Below are 17,391 nucleotides of genomic sequence, written 5' to 3' on the forward strand. Positions count from 1 at the left end.
AAACCAAATTCTACTTGAGAGGACCTCAGACAAGATCTTTCATTTCACGGAATTTAACAAGTTATTTAGTCTCTTTAACATCTTTAGTGTCTTAAGAAAAGTTTACGGTGTTACATGTCATAGCCAAGCATTACAAATCTGAGTGATTTATCTCAGTTCACAAACCACGTCCACCAACATTTTCGCATTAGATCTGAATAACTGGTAGGTAGGTAAGATAGAAATAACATCTACCTCCCAAAGCTATAGAGAGAATCAAGTAAAATCCAGCCAAGCACTGCTGCACAAGGTCTTATTAAATACTAGGTGCTCAATTAACATTAGCAGTTTTTCTTACAGATAAACAAGTACAAAGATGAAGAAATATGAATACACTCATAAAGCTAACTGCTCTCCAAGTCCTCAATAGTATATGCTCCTTTCTCATCAACACCTTGTCAACTTCCTTTTCTTTTGTTTCCTTTTACCTTTTTCTTTAAGAGACCAAGGTTTCATTCTGTGACCCAGGCTGAAGCACAATCATAATTCACTGTAGCCTAGAACTCCTGGATTCAAGTCCTCCTGCCTCAGCCTCCCAAGTAGTTAAACTACAAGGGCAACACCACCACCACAGCCAGGTAATTTTCTTTTTCTTTCTTGTAGAGGTAGGGTCTCAACTATGTTGCTCAGACTGGTTTCAAATCACTGGCCTCAAGAAATCTTCCCACCTAAGCCTCCCAAAATGTTAGGATTACGAGGCATGAGCCACCATGCCCAATCAACACCTTTATTAATTTCTACAAAGCATTTACCAACCCAACTTCCTCCTGGTTCATTTTCAAGAAAATTTCCATACACTAGAAGTACATTAATCCATTCGCAACATCTGAGTGCTTTCTATGTGTCATGCATTGTTCTAGACACTTAGAAATATTGTAGTGAACAAACCTGACATGGGTCCTGCTTTCAAGAACAAGATAACCAAAATGCAGGTACTCAACTCCCTACATGAGTGATCCTCAAACTTCCTAATGCCGCGGCCCTTTAATACAGTTTCTGTGGGTCACAACCCACAGGTTGAGAACCGCTGCCCTACATAAAATGGAACAGTATTTGCATATTAGTCTATGCACATTCTCCTGTGTACTTTAAATCTCTAGATTACTTATAATACCTAATACAACGTAAATGCTATGAGTACAGTAGACCCTCCATAGTTGACCACCTCCCTACATTGATCATCCCCTTAAGTTGACCTAATTTTCATATACTGGACATGCACCACATGTACTCAATGAAAGACTGATCTATATACAGGGTGGTGATAAAGTGTGTGTGCAAGTCTAAATTACACACTATTTTAAACTGCAAATGAATTTTATGGCCACCCTGTATATGGATTGACCCCTTCTGCAAGTTATATCTCGACCAATTGGACTGTGACACACAATTATTAATTTACCCTCTATAACTTGACTAGTTGAGTCCACGTTACATCACGGGGTAGAATGTGTGGGTCTTGCCTCTTAGTTGTATTACTTTTTTCTTTTTTTTTTCTTTTTTTTTTTTGTAGAGACAGAGTTTCACTTTATGGCCCTCGGTAGAGTGCCGTGGCCTCACACAGCTCACAGCAACCTCCAACTCCTGGGCTTAAGCGATTCTCTTGCCTCAGCCTCTCAAGTAGCTGGGACTACAGGCGCCCACCACAACGCCCGGCTATTTTTTGGTTGCAGTTTGGCCGGGGCTGGGTTTGAACCCACCACCTTCGGTATATGGGGCCAGCGCCCTACCGACTGAGCCACAGGCGCCACCCTATTTTTTTCTTATCATAAGGTCTTTTTTCATGTTTTAGTATTATCACATGTTGGATTAATAAGCCTAACATCCTTTTGTTTACCACATGCGCAGAAGATTTTTTTTCAGCAGAAGGGCTGGTCTGAATTATAGGCATAGCCTATAATTACTGAAAAATTTTAGAATTGACACATGATGGTCCAGAGGAAAGAACCCAAAGAGCTGACATGGAAGGAAAGGGTTGATCTACATTTTCTGGAAAGCAACACACAAAGACAGATGGTGAAACATTCTGGTGTTATCAAGAGCACAGTTAGAAACATCCAAAAACATAAACGTGAGTACTTGGGAGACATATGGTAAGGAAAGCAGAGGCCTATAGTTGAATAGAGGGAAAACTTCCCTTAAAGAAGTCAATGAAGACATTAAACTGGCTCAAACCAAAAAGAGCAGTTAACACCCAATCCAAATCTCTTCGGCCAACAATCCAGGAAGTTGCTAAATAATTCACACAAGAATTCAGGTCTTGGGCTCGGCACCCATAGCACAGTGATTATAGCAACAGCCACATACACCGAGGCAGGGTCTGCTAACAACAATGACAACTACAACAAAAAAACAGCCGGCCATTGTGGTGAGCACCTGTAGTCCCAGCTACTTGGGAGGCTGCGGCAAGAGAATCATGTAAGCCCAAGAGTTTCAAGTTGCACTGAGCTGTGACACCATAGCACTCTACCGAGGGTGACATAATGAGATTCTGTCCCAACAAAAAAAGAAAGAAAGAAATTTAAACTGTGACACACTATCTCCCAGAAAATCTTGTGTGGTGTATCCAATGAAGTTCCAGCAGAAGTTGTGGAAGAGTTCATCCAAAAGTTCCTAGACTTCACCAGAGCCTTCAAAGATGATATCTTTAACACTGACCAAGTGCAAACTTTTTCACATGAAGCCTGACAAAAGCCTCATTAAGAAGGGTGATGAACATAAGAGTGGAAAACTTTCCAAATAACATTTCACAGTTCTACTTTGATCTAGCTCAGTTCGCAGAGAAATTAAAGCCCTTAGTGATTGGTAAATCAGCAATGCCACAAGCCCTGGTTGGAAGACTTCCCCATCACTTGGAGGTCAAATAAATGGGCATGGATGACTGGTAACCTATTTGAAGAGTGGGTAAGGGATTTTGACGAAGAAATTAAGAAATGGTCCAATCTACTAACAGGAGACAACTAACCTGGCCATGGCCACCCACAAGAAAATCATCTCACCAACGTGACCTCAAAAATCCAACATTTTGACCAAAGCATCGTCAAAACATTTAAATGTACTACCAACCCTAGCTCCTGCAATGGGTCATTACTAATACACAAACCTGTGGTCCACCTGTGGAAGCAACTTCACCCACTCCATCAGTTAATGCTTTGGATTTATCCTACGGATCAGTTCTGTTTGGCATAAAGTTCAGCAAGAAATGATACAGAAGTGTTTCAAGAAAGTTGTATTTGTCACAACCCAAGAGCATAATATTCTGGCCCCATTAGACAGACCATATCCATGGCAAAATTCTAAGGAGTAGATTTTGAAGGTTTTATTGCAATGGAGGTGGCAACCTGTAATGAAACTGACCCAGAAGCAATTTTCCAAGTGACACTGACTGAACGACAGAGCAGCATAAAAATGCATGAAGCAGCTGATGAAGTAGAAAAAGAAAGGTGAGGATGACATAGACGCTTCAGAGACTCCAAAAGAGGATGTCAGGTATCTGATAATACAGCAGAAGTCATCTGCTATGGAAAAAATACCTACATATGCTGAGTGGTACAGCCAGCATTGAGACTGCATTCTCCACTTATGTTTGTAATAAGAATAAGAAACAGACCAAGAGGACTCTTTTTTTTTTTTTTTTTTTCAGAAAGAGTGATTAAACCATGAGAAAACAGTAAATGCATTGATTTTGTATGATACTCTAGGTATGGTTTTACTGTGTTTTGATTGTGCATAATTTCATATATTCTCTTAAAACTGTACAAGAAAGTAAAGTCCATGTATGTATCCATATAGTAGGACTAGTTCCTTATGTTGACCATCATATATTGACCAATTACAGTCCTGTGGGTGGTCAACTAACAGAGGTTTACTGTAATTATTATAGTATATCTTTTATTCACATTATCATATTGGTTTTTTTTAATTGGCTATTTTCCCCCTTGAGTCTTTCCTATCCATGGTTGATTGAATCCAGAAATGCAGAACTGGTTGATCCCAAACGCAAGGAGATGGAAGACCCACTACATAACTCAGATTTTTCCATTTATTTATAACATATTCTGCCTTACATACAAAACTGGGGAATGTGGTAGCTAATAAGTTAATAATATGTTTGCAACATATGGACAATAAGGTAACTTCTTACAAAAAGGCAAAAACAAAATTTACGAGGTAGCAAAGTATGACAATGGATAAGCACTGTGAATTATGGAGGATACAAATGTTTTTACATTTTAGCTTTCAAAAGGGTTATCATTTTAGTGAGAAGGAAAAAACACATTAACAGTACATGATCCTATGCCAAGATGAACCATATTAGTTGCCATCACTAAAAAGTTCAAAGAAAGAGGTCAAAATGTACCAGAGAAATGATTCTCAAACATTATTATGCTATAAATTAGCCACAGTAGCTCATGCCAGTAATCCTAGCACTTTGGGAGGCCAAAATGGGAACTCTCCCAAGAGTTCAAGACCAGCTTGGGCAACACAGTGACAACCGATCTCTTAAAAAAAAAAAAAAATTCTATAAATCACCTCATTCAGTAGGTCAGGAGAAAGGCCTGAGATTCCATGACACTGTTATGTCTGCATTTCTAACAAGCTCCCTGGTAAAGCCAATGCTGTTGTCTTACCGGCTCATGGATCACACACTTTGAGCAGCAAGGGTCGAATGAACATAAGGAAGATAAAATTCAAACTGTTCTGGGAAACAAGGTAGGTTTCACATGAAGAGTTCAACAGAAAAAACTAGCTTGATCTTATCTAGGAACAAGGAGACCAACAGACTTGATGAAGATTCACTGTTCCATTCCACAAGGATGTACTGAGCACTGACTATTACAGGGTATAGTAAGAGACACATTCCCAAGGTCTACAGAATGGACAACTCAAAGAGTATTGAAAAATACCATTTCAATGTACTGGATTGTCAAAAATGGAAATCTAGCCATATAAAATCAGAAGAGATACGGGGTAATGAGACTCCTTGGAAAATTCTATGACAAATGAAGTAGTACAATGACTTTGGCAGATAATTTGACATTACAGTATTTAATAAAGCAACCAGGAGCATACTTACAACCCAACAATCAACTTGTGTGATAGGTGTATCAATACTCAAGACATGAGCAAATATATCCTATTACTTAACTCTTACTTCATTCTTATTTACTCATATAAACATGTGAACCTAAACAAATCATTTAGGAATACTTGTGAAGCTATAAAGAAATTATAAAAACAAAGCTCACAACACTGATTTACAAAAGGCAGGAAGAAGGAAGGAAATGAAATCACGAAAAAGGCAGATGTCTACAAAGGGGGAAAGAGAAGTTATTGAGACTTTAGTCTGTACTTTGGGAGGCCCAGGTGGGCGGATCACTGGAGCTCAGAAGTTCGAGACCAGCCTGAGCAGGAGTGAGACCCATCTCTATTAAAAATAGAAAAATTAGCCTGGCATAGTAGTGGGCACCCATAGTTCCAGCTACTTGGGAGACTGAGGCAGAAGGATTGCTTGAACCTAAGAGTTTGAGAGGTTTCTGTGAGTTAGGCTGATGTCACAGCACTCTAGCCTGGAACAACAGAGTGAGACATGTCTCAAAAAACAAAAAAAAATTATCTGTTAATATCCACCTAAGTGGTGGAGAAGAAAAGCAGAGAGGTACCCTTTACTGTGAAGAAATAATTCACTAAGCTTTTCAAAAATCTGGAATAAATTACCCAGATGGCCTTTAACTGTCCTCATTGTAACTGACTGTGTGACTTTTTGATTTTTAATCTGATTTAATTTGGCTTCCCCAGTCCTCTAGTAATTAAAAAGGGTCCTTTTGTTTGTAGACATGAATATTTTTAAATTAATAGCATTTAAGATTATAAATCAATCTCTTATAAAAAAGATTAATCAGCTACTTAGCACTAATCAATTCTAACAGAGCTGATAAAACCTAATAATTTCCAAAGACAGAAAACTGAGAACCAGTCTCTTAACCTTCCTAAGCCCACTGAATGGTTTTGAAACTCAAAATCTGGTCCATCACTACCTTCAGCACTCTTTTTTCATTAAACCTCTCTAGGATACTGTTGCTGGTATACCACTTTACTGGGTTACTGCTCAGCCCTTAGAAAAATGTCCTAAGTCCTTGGTGAATAACTTACCTCCATCAAACAGATTTATGCCACTTACCTGTAGCCTTTTCAACTCTGGAAACAAAGCAGTTCAAAGAGTAGTTTTGTGACATAAGCAAATTTATAAGAAATAGGTTTCTAAAAAATGACTCAAACATTTCCCAAGTATGTAATATTTTAATGTATGTAATTCAAGTCCCCTCACCCACTAACTTTAGAGATTTGCAGCCTCTAAAGATATGTCATTTATTCCCAAACACATAACTTCTTCTAATGAGCCAGAGAAAGTCAGACTATCAGGAAGGAGAACAAACATTACTGCATTTTCAAAGCATTATGCAAATGAACTTAAACAAATAGAACAAAGCCTTCCAAAGTTAATCTCTTGCCTGCATCTTTCAAATTCTGTGAGCCACAGACATTAAACTCATAATAATCACACTGTACTATAGGTTACCACCATAAATATTTTCATTTAATCCAAACTCTATGATGAAATACTTCTCATCCCCACTTGATAAATAAAAGTGAGGCTGAGAAAGGCTAACTGGTCTAAGGTCACAGAGATGTAAGTGGCAGAGCCTAGAAGACTGAAGGGGCTCTTAGCCACCAGCCCACACTTTTTACCCAATTCAACAGGATCAGACTATGTGCTGAATTAAAATTATCAGTAGTTTCCACTAAATAGAGCCCTGTGCATGTTAAAATTTTCATGTGGACAAATATTTCCTTATTACAAATATGGAGTCTGCACTAGTAGAAAATAACATTAAAAAAATAAGATCAAAACGAAAGAAGATGCTTTCTTAAAAGAGGCAGGAAAGATGCCTTTAAAGCTAAAACGTCATGGAAATGCTTTTTTCTTAGAAATGACAAAAATAAAATTCCGCTGAGCAGCGCCTGTGGCTCAGCGCCGGCCCCATATACCGAGGGTGGTGGGTTCAAACCCGACCCCAACCAAATTGCGACAAAAAAATAGCCAGGTGTTGTGGTGGTTGCCTGTAGTCCCTGCTACTTGGAAGGCTGAGGCAAGAGAATCGCCTAAGCCCAGGAACTGGAGGTTGCTGTGAGCTGTATGACGCCGAGGCACTCTACCGAGGACGATAAAGTGAAACTCTGTCTCTACAAAATAAATAAATAAAAATACAATTTCGCATCATCGTAGTTTTGCCTTCTCCCTGCTCAGTCCATTCTCTTACCAAGGCCTTCCTTATACAACACCCTAGTTCACAAACCTTAACTAGTAGAAGATACATTTAAGATCGTTCTCTTTGATACTCTTTATAGTGTTCAGAAAGAACACTACCTAAGAATCTACTTTTATGCGGTTTCGGATACAGCGCTGAACCACAGGCTCAAAAGAGTGGCTACAAAGTATATCTCCACTTGGAAAGTTACAGATGACAGATGCCAGAAGGGAAGCAGTGAAGTTTCCCTCACTCTTCCCTTCCCCAAACCCTACATTAGGGCCCTAAGGCCCTCTAAACACTTTCGTCACCTGCCTGTCCCCAAGAAAAATCTTTCCCCAAATCACTTCTCCTAAGCATCTCAAAACAAGACCCCAAGGACCTGTCAAACACACCTCTAGCCTTGATCTCCTTTCTCAGCCGCCAACTCTCCCGTCCAAAAACAGAGAAGGCTGTCGCATTCTCTGCCCCATCTCCAAAAGCAAAGATATAAGAGAAAGGTACTAAGGGAAAACTTTGACCCAGTTGCACCAAGCCCAGAGGAGAAAATGCTGGAAGCACGTCGGAGGGACTGGGCTAGAAACTGAGCTCCCCACGTGGGCCTAAGGACAAAGAACCCCACTCACCAAGCCATCTATCTGCACTTGCTTCACGGCCGAATCTCCGGAGCCGCCTTTGCCTTTGCCTTTCCCTGCAGTGCCGGTGGTCGAGGTGGAAGAGGTGGCTGTAGAGCCGGCGCCTTCCTTGCGGGACGCCATCTTTTCAGCCAGACAGGAAGAAAGAGCAACGTGAGTTACCGGAAGCGGAAGTACGAGTCTAGCGTGACGTCATTCGCATGCGGACGGTGGCGGGGTGGGACTGGGAGGAGAGGCCAAAGTGGAGACCCGCCTCCCTCCTCTTTCCGGACGGAATCCCTTGCGCATGCGTACTGGGCATTTTCGACCCCTTGCTGGTTGAATTAAGACCGAAGTAGACTTTCTTTATATTTAATCATTCTCCGTTAGGCAAACGGTCATAATAAGGTTGTACCTCGCATTTTTGTACCATCTCCTACGTAAAAATGCTTTTAGTTCTAATTTTTTAAATTTCTGTTTAAATTCTTGTAAACTGATGGGCTGTATTAACTCCCTTTCTACGTATAGGAAACAGACGTGATTCGCCCGACGTTTGTTCTGTTAATTAATGGCGAGCTAGTATTGCGCAGCTTGTCTTTTGTAATTTTAGATAGCTGTCTCTAGGCACTTAGATTATACAGAAATTTATTAAAACATAGAAACTGCTCAGAATTACCGGAACTAATTAAATTTTTTGCCATTAGTTTCATGTAAGGATTTAGATGAGTAAAGTACCAAAGAAGTTATCATATGTATTTCTGCCGCCTTTCCGCGACGGGGAAAGGCAAAGGCAGTGTTCAGTGACCATGCAGAACCTATTTTCTAAAACTCATGCTGACTTACCACACATTACTCTGAAATATACATCCCAAGTCTTTAAAAGAATGTGTGACAGCTATGAAAAGCCATTTTAAATGGGCACTTTAAAACATTATTTTTCTGCTTTCAAATAACTTTTTTTCTAGCTCTTGTGTTTGAAATGTTTACTCTATCAGTAAGATAGTGAATAGATCAATGAAGAGTATCTTGGAGTTTTTTGTTGTTTTTGTCCTTGGGGTCTGGAATTACATTTCAGTCTGGGGTCAGGAAGAGTTATACCTGACAAATTACTAAAATTATAAAATGGAAAGCTAATGCCATTGTTTTAAATTATACATGACAGATTTATCAAAATAGGCCATATCCTGGGCCACAGAGGAAGTCTCCACAAATTTAGAAGTATTCCAGGTTGATCATCATAGAATTGCACTACAAATCAGTAATAGAATGGTACCAAAATGAAAAAAGAATAAAGAAAATCCCTCATGAGAGAATCAGACTAGAAGTTTGTGCCTGACACTGGATAGCTGGAATGATAAGCATCAGAAAACATCCAGGCTACCAATAAGCAGTCATTAATTTATTCACTGAGTTATCCCACAATATGTGTAACAGAATTTTATTTCAAAATTATAATACCAATATTGCCACTAGCAATAAAACCACTAACTAAAGGTTAAGATTTCCTTGCAGTTTTGTTTTGTCCTTCAAAAAATCCCACTAAGGTTTTGCAGCCATGTGTGCTGAACACATTTCAATGGGTTCTTCCATATGTCCCTAGATAGTTCATGTGGACCCTCTATATATGAAATAGCCCAGATCCAAGAGTATAAATGAGAGGGGGAAGAGACAGAGAGAGAGAAAAACTATGAAGCAGAATTTAAATTTTGAAATCAGTATGATCACCCTTAATATTAATAGAAAAATCCTGGAAGCAATGGCATTTCCTTCATTTGGATTCCTGGTTTCCTTCCTAGATCACTGACTGCTTCTTTCTTCTCAGTTGCCATTGCTGATTTTTTTTACCCCTTTCCAAACTTTAAATACTGAAGAGCACCAGAGTTCAGACCTTGAAGATTTTCTTTTCTTTATTTTGATTTCATTTCATAGTGATCTCATTTGTTCTCATACCGACCCTTCCACTGGCAGAGCCGTGTCAGAGGAAGCCAGCTAAAACCGAAGATCTCAATAAGGCCCAGAGTTCAGTAACAAAATACTCAAATGTCTGTGGTTCATTCAAAACTCACTCATTATCTTATCAAGAACTAGGAAGATGTCAGCCTAACTGGAGAAGAAAAAAAAGATGATCAATAGTTGCTCACACTGAAATGACAGAGAAGTCAGAATTAGCTGACAAAGATTTTAAGCAGCTACCCTAAAATTGTTTCAGTAAACACACTTGAAACAAATAAAATAGGCCTCAATGAACAAATTCAGTTTTACCTAAGATACAGAAGATATAAATAAGAACCAAGGAAATTTAGAGATTAAAAACTATAATAACCAAAACCAGTAACTCAAGAGATAATTTTAACAGTAGAATCAAAAAGAAAAAGGAAAATAAAACCCAGTGAATGAGAGACAGTGCGACAGAAATTACTTAGTCTGAAGGTGCAGTGAGTGGTTTATGCCAGTAATCCTAGCAATTTGGGAGGCTAAGAATGGAAGATCACAGAGGCCAGGAGTTTTAGACCAGCCTCAGCAACATAGCAAGATCCTGTCTCTACAAAAAAATGGAAAAAATTAGCAGGCATGGTGTTGCATTCCTGTAAAGACAGCTACTTGGGAGGCTGAGGCAGGAGGCTCCTTTGAGCTCAAAAATTTGAGAATACAGTGAGCTATGATGACACCATTGCACTCCAGCCTTGACACAGCAAGAGCCTGCTTAGAAAAAAAAAGAAGGAAGGAAGGTAGGAGGGAGGGAGAGAAGGGCAGGGCGCAGTGGCTCACGCCTGTATTGGGAGGCTGAGGCAGGTGGATTGCCTGAGCTCACAGGTTCAAGACCAGCCTGAGCCAGAGGGAAATCTTGTCTCTAAAATATTGTTGGGCTTTGTGGCTTGTGCCTATAGTCCCAGTTGCTTGGGAGGCTGAGGCAAGAGGGTCACTTGAACCCAACAGTTGGAGGTTACTATGAGCTAAGATGCCATGGCACTCTACCAAGGGTGACCAAGTGAGACTCTCTGTCTCAAATAAAAATTAAAAAATGGAAGGAAGGAAGAAAGGAAGGAAGGGCCCACTCAGTACAGATTACCTGAATGTAAAATGGTGCACCATTGTGGAAAAAAAGTATGATAGTTCCTCAAAAAATTAAACATAGCATTACCAAATGATCCAGTAATTTTCTTTTCAGATATATCATAAGAATTGAAAGTAGAAACTCAAGCAGACACTTGTATACCAATGTTCATAGTGGCATCATTCCTAATTATCAAAAGATAGAAATAACTAAACATTTTTATCAGTGAATGAATGGATAAATGAAAGGTTAAATACATACATACAATGGAACATTAGTCAGCCTTAAAAAGGAATTCATTTGTAATACTGATATAATATGGAAGAATTTCGAAAACATTATCCATGCCTGTAATCCTAGCATTCTGGGAGGCTGAGGCAGGTGGATTGTTTGAGCTCACAGTTTCAAGATCAGCCTGAGTAAAAGCGAGCTGCCATCTCTCAAAATAGCTGGACATTGTGGTGGGTGCCTGTAGTCCCATCTACTTGGGAGGCTGAGGCAAGAGAATTGCTTCAGCTCAAGAGTTTGAGGTTTCTGTGACTATGACATCACAGCACTCTACAGAAGGCAATAAAGTGAGACTCTGACTCAAAAATATATATATATATATATGCTAAGTGAAATAAGCTAGACACAAAAGAACAAATATTGTATGATTCCACTTATAAGATCTCTAGAATAGTCACATTTATCAAGAAAAAAAGTAGAATACTATTTATTAGCACTTGGGAGGAGGGAAAAAGAGGGAGCTATTTAATGGGTACCATGTTTTAGTTTGGAATGGTGTAAAAGTTCCAGAGGATAATGATGGTAATAATAGCACAACAATATGAATTTACTCAGTGGTACTAAAATTGTTCACTCGAAAGGGGATTTGAGTGTTAAGCTTTATGTTACATGTATTTTACCACAGTAAAAAAAAAAATAAAAAAAAAGACTGGCACAATAAATGAGCAGAGACTTAGGAAAAGGAAAAAAAAATCTAAGAATCCTTTCATAGGAGTCTCAAAAGCAGATGAGAAAGAGAGCATGGATTAAAGGTAGTCAAACAAATGAGTGAAAACTTCCCAAATAGGGCAAAAAGTCATAACCACAGATTCAAAAAGCTGAGCACACTCCAAAAGGGATTCACCCAAAGAAATTTACATTAAACATATCAAAGTCAAGCTTCTGAAAAACAAAGAAAAAATACTGATAACAGGAAGAAAGAAATAACATCTTACTTTCAAAGGAAAAACAATTAGAATTAAAGTAGATTTATCATTAGAAATTAGATTCATTAAATTAGAAATTAGATATCATTAAATTAGAAATCAGAGGGAAGTTATACACTGTTCAACTGCTGAAGAAAAAAATGTCAACCTAGAAACTTATATCTGCAAAATTGTTCTTCAAGAATAAAAAGAAAATCAACACAATCTTAGATGAAGAAACACTGAAAGAATTTGTTGCCAGAAGGCCTACCCTAAAAGAATGACTAAAGGAAGTTCCCTAAAAAGAAAGAAGAAGAAAAAACTTTGAAAACTGTCTTTTTTCTTCAGACTAAGTCTCACTCTGGTGTCCAGGCTACAATGCCGTGGCATCAGCCCAGCTCACAGCAATCTCAAACTCCTGGGTTCAAACAATCCTCCTGCCTCAGCTTCTCAGTTAGCTGAAACTATAGGCTCCTGCCACAATGCTGGATAATTTTTGTTTTCTCTGTTTTTAGTAGAGATGGCTCTCTTTTGCTCAGGCTGGTCTTACACTCTTGAGCTCAAAGGATCTTCCCACCTGGGCCTCCCAGAGTACTAGGATTACAGGTGTGAGCTGCTACACCCAGCCAAAATTTTAAGACATTTTTGAGGAAGAAAGAACACGATAAATAAAAATATGAGTTATTATGGTAGACTTTCCTTTTCCTCTAGAATTCTCTAAATTATTTTTGATGATTAAAGCAAAAAAATTTTAATTATCTAGCATGGTTCTAAGTGTATGTAGAAGAAATATTTAAAACAATTACTTGATAAATAGGCACTGTTGAAGGCCATATGTGGAGGTAAACTGGTAACATGACAAAGTGCTAAATTGTAATAAGTTATTTGTATTTGGTATAAACTCAAAGGAATTGCTAAAAACTTTACAAAGAGATATTCCCAAAAATATTACAGATAAATCAATATAATATAATCTAAATAATGTTCAAATAACCACAAGAATGCAAGAAAAAGAAAACAGAGAAATACAGAGAGAATGAATAGAAAAAAACCATGTCAATATTACATTAATATAAATTAATTACATTCATATAAATGTTTCAAATATGCCAATTAAAAGACAATTACAAGAACAGATTGAAAACATGACCTAACCATCAAATGTGTGCAAGAAATTTACTTCCTATATAATGATACAAGTACATTGAAAGTAAAATGATAGAAAAAATATATCATGTAACCAGTAGGAGCAAAGTAGGAGCAGCCATATTAATATCAGATAAAGCAGAATTCAGAGAAAAGAAAATCGTCAGAGATAGAGGAAGACATTATATAATGATAAAATGTTTAATCACCAAGTACACATAGCAATTCTAAATGTGTCAGGACAGTCAAAACCTATGTGAAGAAAAAATTCATAGAACTGAAAGGATAAATAGGAAAATCCACAATTATAGTTGGAGATGTCAACTCCTCTCTCTCAACAATTGATAGAACAACTACAGAGAAAATCAGTAGAGATCTAAGGAACTCAACAATACCATCAACCAGAAAAATCTACTGGACATTTATACAATGCTCCAACTACAAAATACATATTCTTTTCTTTTCTTTCTTTTCTTTTTTTCTTTTCTTTTTTTATTTATTTTTTTTTTTTTTATTTTTTGAGACAGAGCCTCAAGCTGTCACCCTGGGTAGAGTGCCTTGGCATCACAGCTCACAGCAGCCTCCAACTCCTGGGCTCAAGTGATTCTCCTGCCTCCACCTCCCAGGTAGCTGGGACTACAGGTGCCCGCCACAACACCCGGCTATTTTTTGGTTGCAGCTGTCATTGTTGTTTGGAGGGCCCAAACTGGATTCGAACCCGCCAGCTCAGGTGTATGTGGTTGGCGCCATAGCCACTGGAGCCACAGGTGCCAAGCCACGAAAATACATATTCTTTTCAAGTGCCCATGGAGCATATATGTAGATCATTTCTAATCCATAAATAAAGCTCAGCAAGTTTAAACCTCAACAAATTAAATGACTTCTGAAATGAAATCATTCAGAGTATGACATCAGAGTATCTCCAACCACAATAGATTTAAATAAGAAATCAAAACATAAAGTTAACAGAAAAAAAAAATTCCAAATACTTGGAAAATAAACACACCTGTGATAATCCATGGATCACAGAGGAAGTCTTGAGGGAAATTAAAACACATGCACACACAAAGAACCGGATGAATATGAAAATATAAAACATCAAAATTTGTAAGATGTTGCTACATCAATGCTGAGAGGGAATTTAACAGCTAAATGGCTACCTTAGAAAAGTGGAAATGTTTTAAATCACTAGTCTAGGTTCCCTCTTCAATATCTTAGATAAATAAGAAAAAATAAACCTAAAGTGTACAGAAGAAAGGAAATAAGAGATTGGAGCAGAAACTAAATAGATTCAATCACCAAAAGAGTGATTGAAATTGTATCTCCATTAAGTTGTATTTATGTCCCCTAAAAGGCAGTTTGATATTGTGAGTATTCATTTCATTGTGAATATTCATTCATTAGATAAAATAAATTCAAGCCAGGTGCAATAATTCATGCCTACATTTTCAGCACTCTGGGAGACTGAGACCAGAGGATCGTTTGAGATCAAGCGTTGGAGATCAGCCCAGGCAACATAGTCAGATGCCATCTCTACAAAAACTAGAAAAAATTAGCCAGGTGTACTGGCACATACCTATAGTCCCAGGTACTGGAGAGGCTGAGATAGGAGGCTCACTCTAGCCCAGGAGTTAGAGGTTACAGTGAGCTATGATTTTCCCACTGCACTCCGGCCTGGGAAACAGAGATCTTATTTCTTAAAAAAATAATAATAATAAATTTACCCAGTATCGCCCCAAATATCTTTTTTTCTCTCTGTCACAGGAATGAAACTTTTCAGCATACGTCTCTATTTACTGAAAATATTTCAAATTTAGTTAAGACAAAAGTAGAGAGGCTGGTGAGGGCCTTCCAAAACAAGCTACAGGGTCTGCCCATGTATGATTAGTGTGTGTGAAGACAGGAACCAGCCTGTCACACCTGAATGAACAAACAGAAAAATAAACAGTCTGGCTAGTTCTGCTTTTGTGGCATAATAACTCTTCCCACTAGGAAACCGGCCCAGGGAATGTCAGGCTGTAACTATTACATGCCTTAAACCCAGTCAGTAAACCCAGCTACTTTCCTTCACTTGGCTAAGACTTATTTAAACCCCTTTCAAAAATGAGAGTCAAGGCACCAAAGATGACCCCCCAATTTTTATATACTCATATCACTTTATTATCATTCAATATTAAGTTGAGGGAAAAAAAACTTTTTAAAGTGTCAATTTATTCCTATTCAGTTGCCTGTTTTCAGATCTTATGGAAGGCAAGGTTCCTTTGAACATCAGACTGTCTTGGGCCTGAGCTGAGCAGCAGATGGACATTGCTGCTCAGGGCTCTCAACCAACTTCTGGAGGACCAACTTAGCATTTGTTCCTGCCTTGGTGGAAAGGAAGTGAGTAAGAAAGTAATGTGACCGCTCTATTTCCTATTCCTCCAGGAGAGAATGACATACAACGGAGAAGATGGAGGGGATTCTGTCTAGTACCATTAGGAACAGAGGAAGCAAAAGAAAAGAAAAGAAAGAAACAGAAGAAGCAAGGAAGCTTTTTTTTTTTTCCAATAGAGACAAAATCTTGCTATGTTGCTGAGGCTGGTCTCAAACTCCTATCCTCAAGTGATCTTCCTACCTTGGCCTCCCAAAGCACTAGGATTACAGTTGTAAGTCACCATTTCTGGCCTTTTAATTACTTAATTTATTTATTTGAGATGGCATCTCATTCTGTCTCCTCCACTGAAGTGCAGGAATGTAATCCTGGCTCACTACTACCTCAAACAGAAACTACCTCTACCTTAAAAGAACCACTTTTAAACAAAGAAGTTTTCAATAAGAGATTGTGAAAGGATCGTATATTCTCTTCTGTGCAAATTATTTCCTGGGAAAGATGCACAAAGATATTTCTTTTTCTTTCCCAAGTTAAAGAAAAAGAGTAATAAGTATTATCTTTATCTGTTCCCCATAGAAGGACATATTGTTACGTGAAGGCTATGCCATCTTCCAAAACCTCTGATTATCAGCTCCTTCTTTAGGGAGTCACAAGTAACCTGGTCTAGAGAGAAACAGGAAGTCTACTCTCCACCACTACTCACTCATGAGGAGGGAATCGAAAACTCTCTACTCTATGGAAATAGGAGGAAAGGACAGTCATCGTCCTACCTCCTCCTTCCCGAGAGAATATACAGTGCAATCATAATGAATGAGCTAGGTCTAAGACACAAAAATTAGATGTAAGTGAAATCAGGAGAAGTAACATATAAAAGGGGCAAAACTGAAGTTCCAGATTAAGTCAATACACTTTTTAGAAGTACACACATATTCATTTGGCCAGAGAAAATCATTTTTGTCTTAAAACACTAAACATTTTCTTAATATTTAATGGAACTGAAAAAAGATGCTTTTGGGAGATGCTTCTGAAAGCAAAACAAAAGATCCCTGTGAGAGCAGCAAATACTGACAGTTACTACTGAATCCCAGTCTCTACACCATGTTGTCAATCATGAGAAAAGAACATATGCAGAGCATTTTAAATATCTTTAAAGCAAGATATTATAAAGGAAATACTACTGTTTATAGCTTACGCATAGGATGTACTTTGCCTAAACTTGACATTCATCAGTTAGAATGTTTTAGGCTATAAGTAACCAAAAGTAAACAAATAAAAACAAAACTCTGCGATTTAAATTATTTCAAACATGAAGGTAGTGGTCTCTATACCACATAACTGGTTATCTATGGAAGGGTGTACTCCAAATGAAGCAGCTAAAGATCTCTCGGCTGCGCGGTATCTCAGGCTGTAACCCTAGCATTTTGGGAGGCCCAGGCCGATAGATCACCCGAGCTCAGGAGATGGAGCCTGAGCAAGAGCAAGACCCCAAGACCCATCTCTACTAAAAAATAGAAAAACTAGCTGGTCATCATGGAGGGCGCTTGTAGTCCCAGCTAATCAGGAGGCTGAGGCAAGAGGATCTCTTGAGCCCAAGAGTTTGATGTTGCTTTGAGCTATGACGCCATGGCAAAAGAGTAAGATTCCAAAATAAACAAAGAATTAA

At 38.3% G+C, this 17,391-nt stretch overlaps 1 protein-coding gene across 1 annotated transcript in view; it reads right to left on the reverse strand.

Annotated features, from left to right (window-relative positions):
* Positions 1-8,135, reverse strand: part of EIF3H (eukaryotic translation initiation factor 3 subunit H) — a 118,166-nt gene extending 110,031 nt beyond the window's left edge. Inside the window, exon 1 of the mRNA XM_053558360.1 lies at positions 7,976-8,135. Within this exon, the coding sequence (XP_053414335.1) occupies positions 7,976-8,107 (132 nt within the window). The 5' untranslated portion in view covers positions 8,108-8,135. The remainder of the gene's footprint in view (positions 1-7,975) is intronic.
* Positions 8,136-17,391: the final 9,256 nt, after the last annotated feature.

This window comes from Nycticebus coucang, chromosome 13 (assembly GCF_027406575.1).
Source record: "Nycticebus coucang isolate mNycCou1 chromosome 13, mNycCou1.pri, whole genome shotgun sequence".
In the NCBI taxonomy this organism is placed as follows: Eukaryota; Metazoa; Chordata; class Mammalia; order Primates; family Lorisidae; genus Nycticebus; species Nycticebus coucang.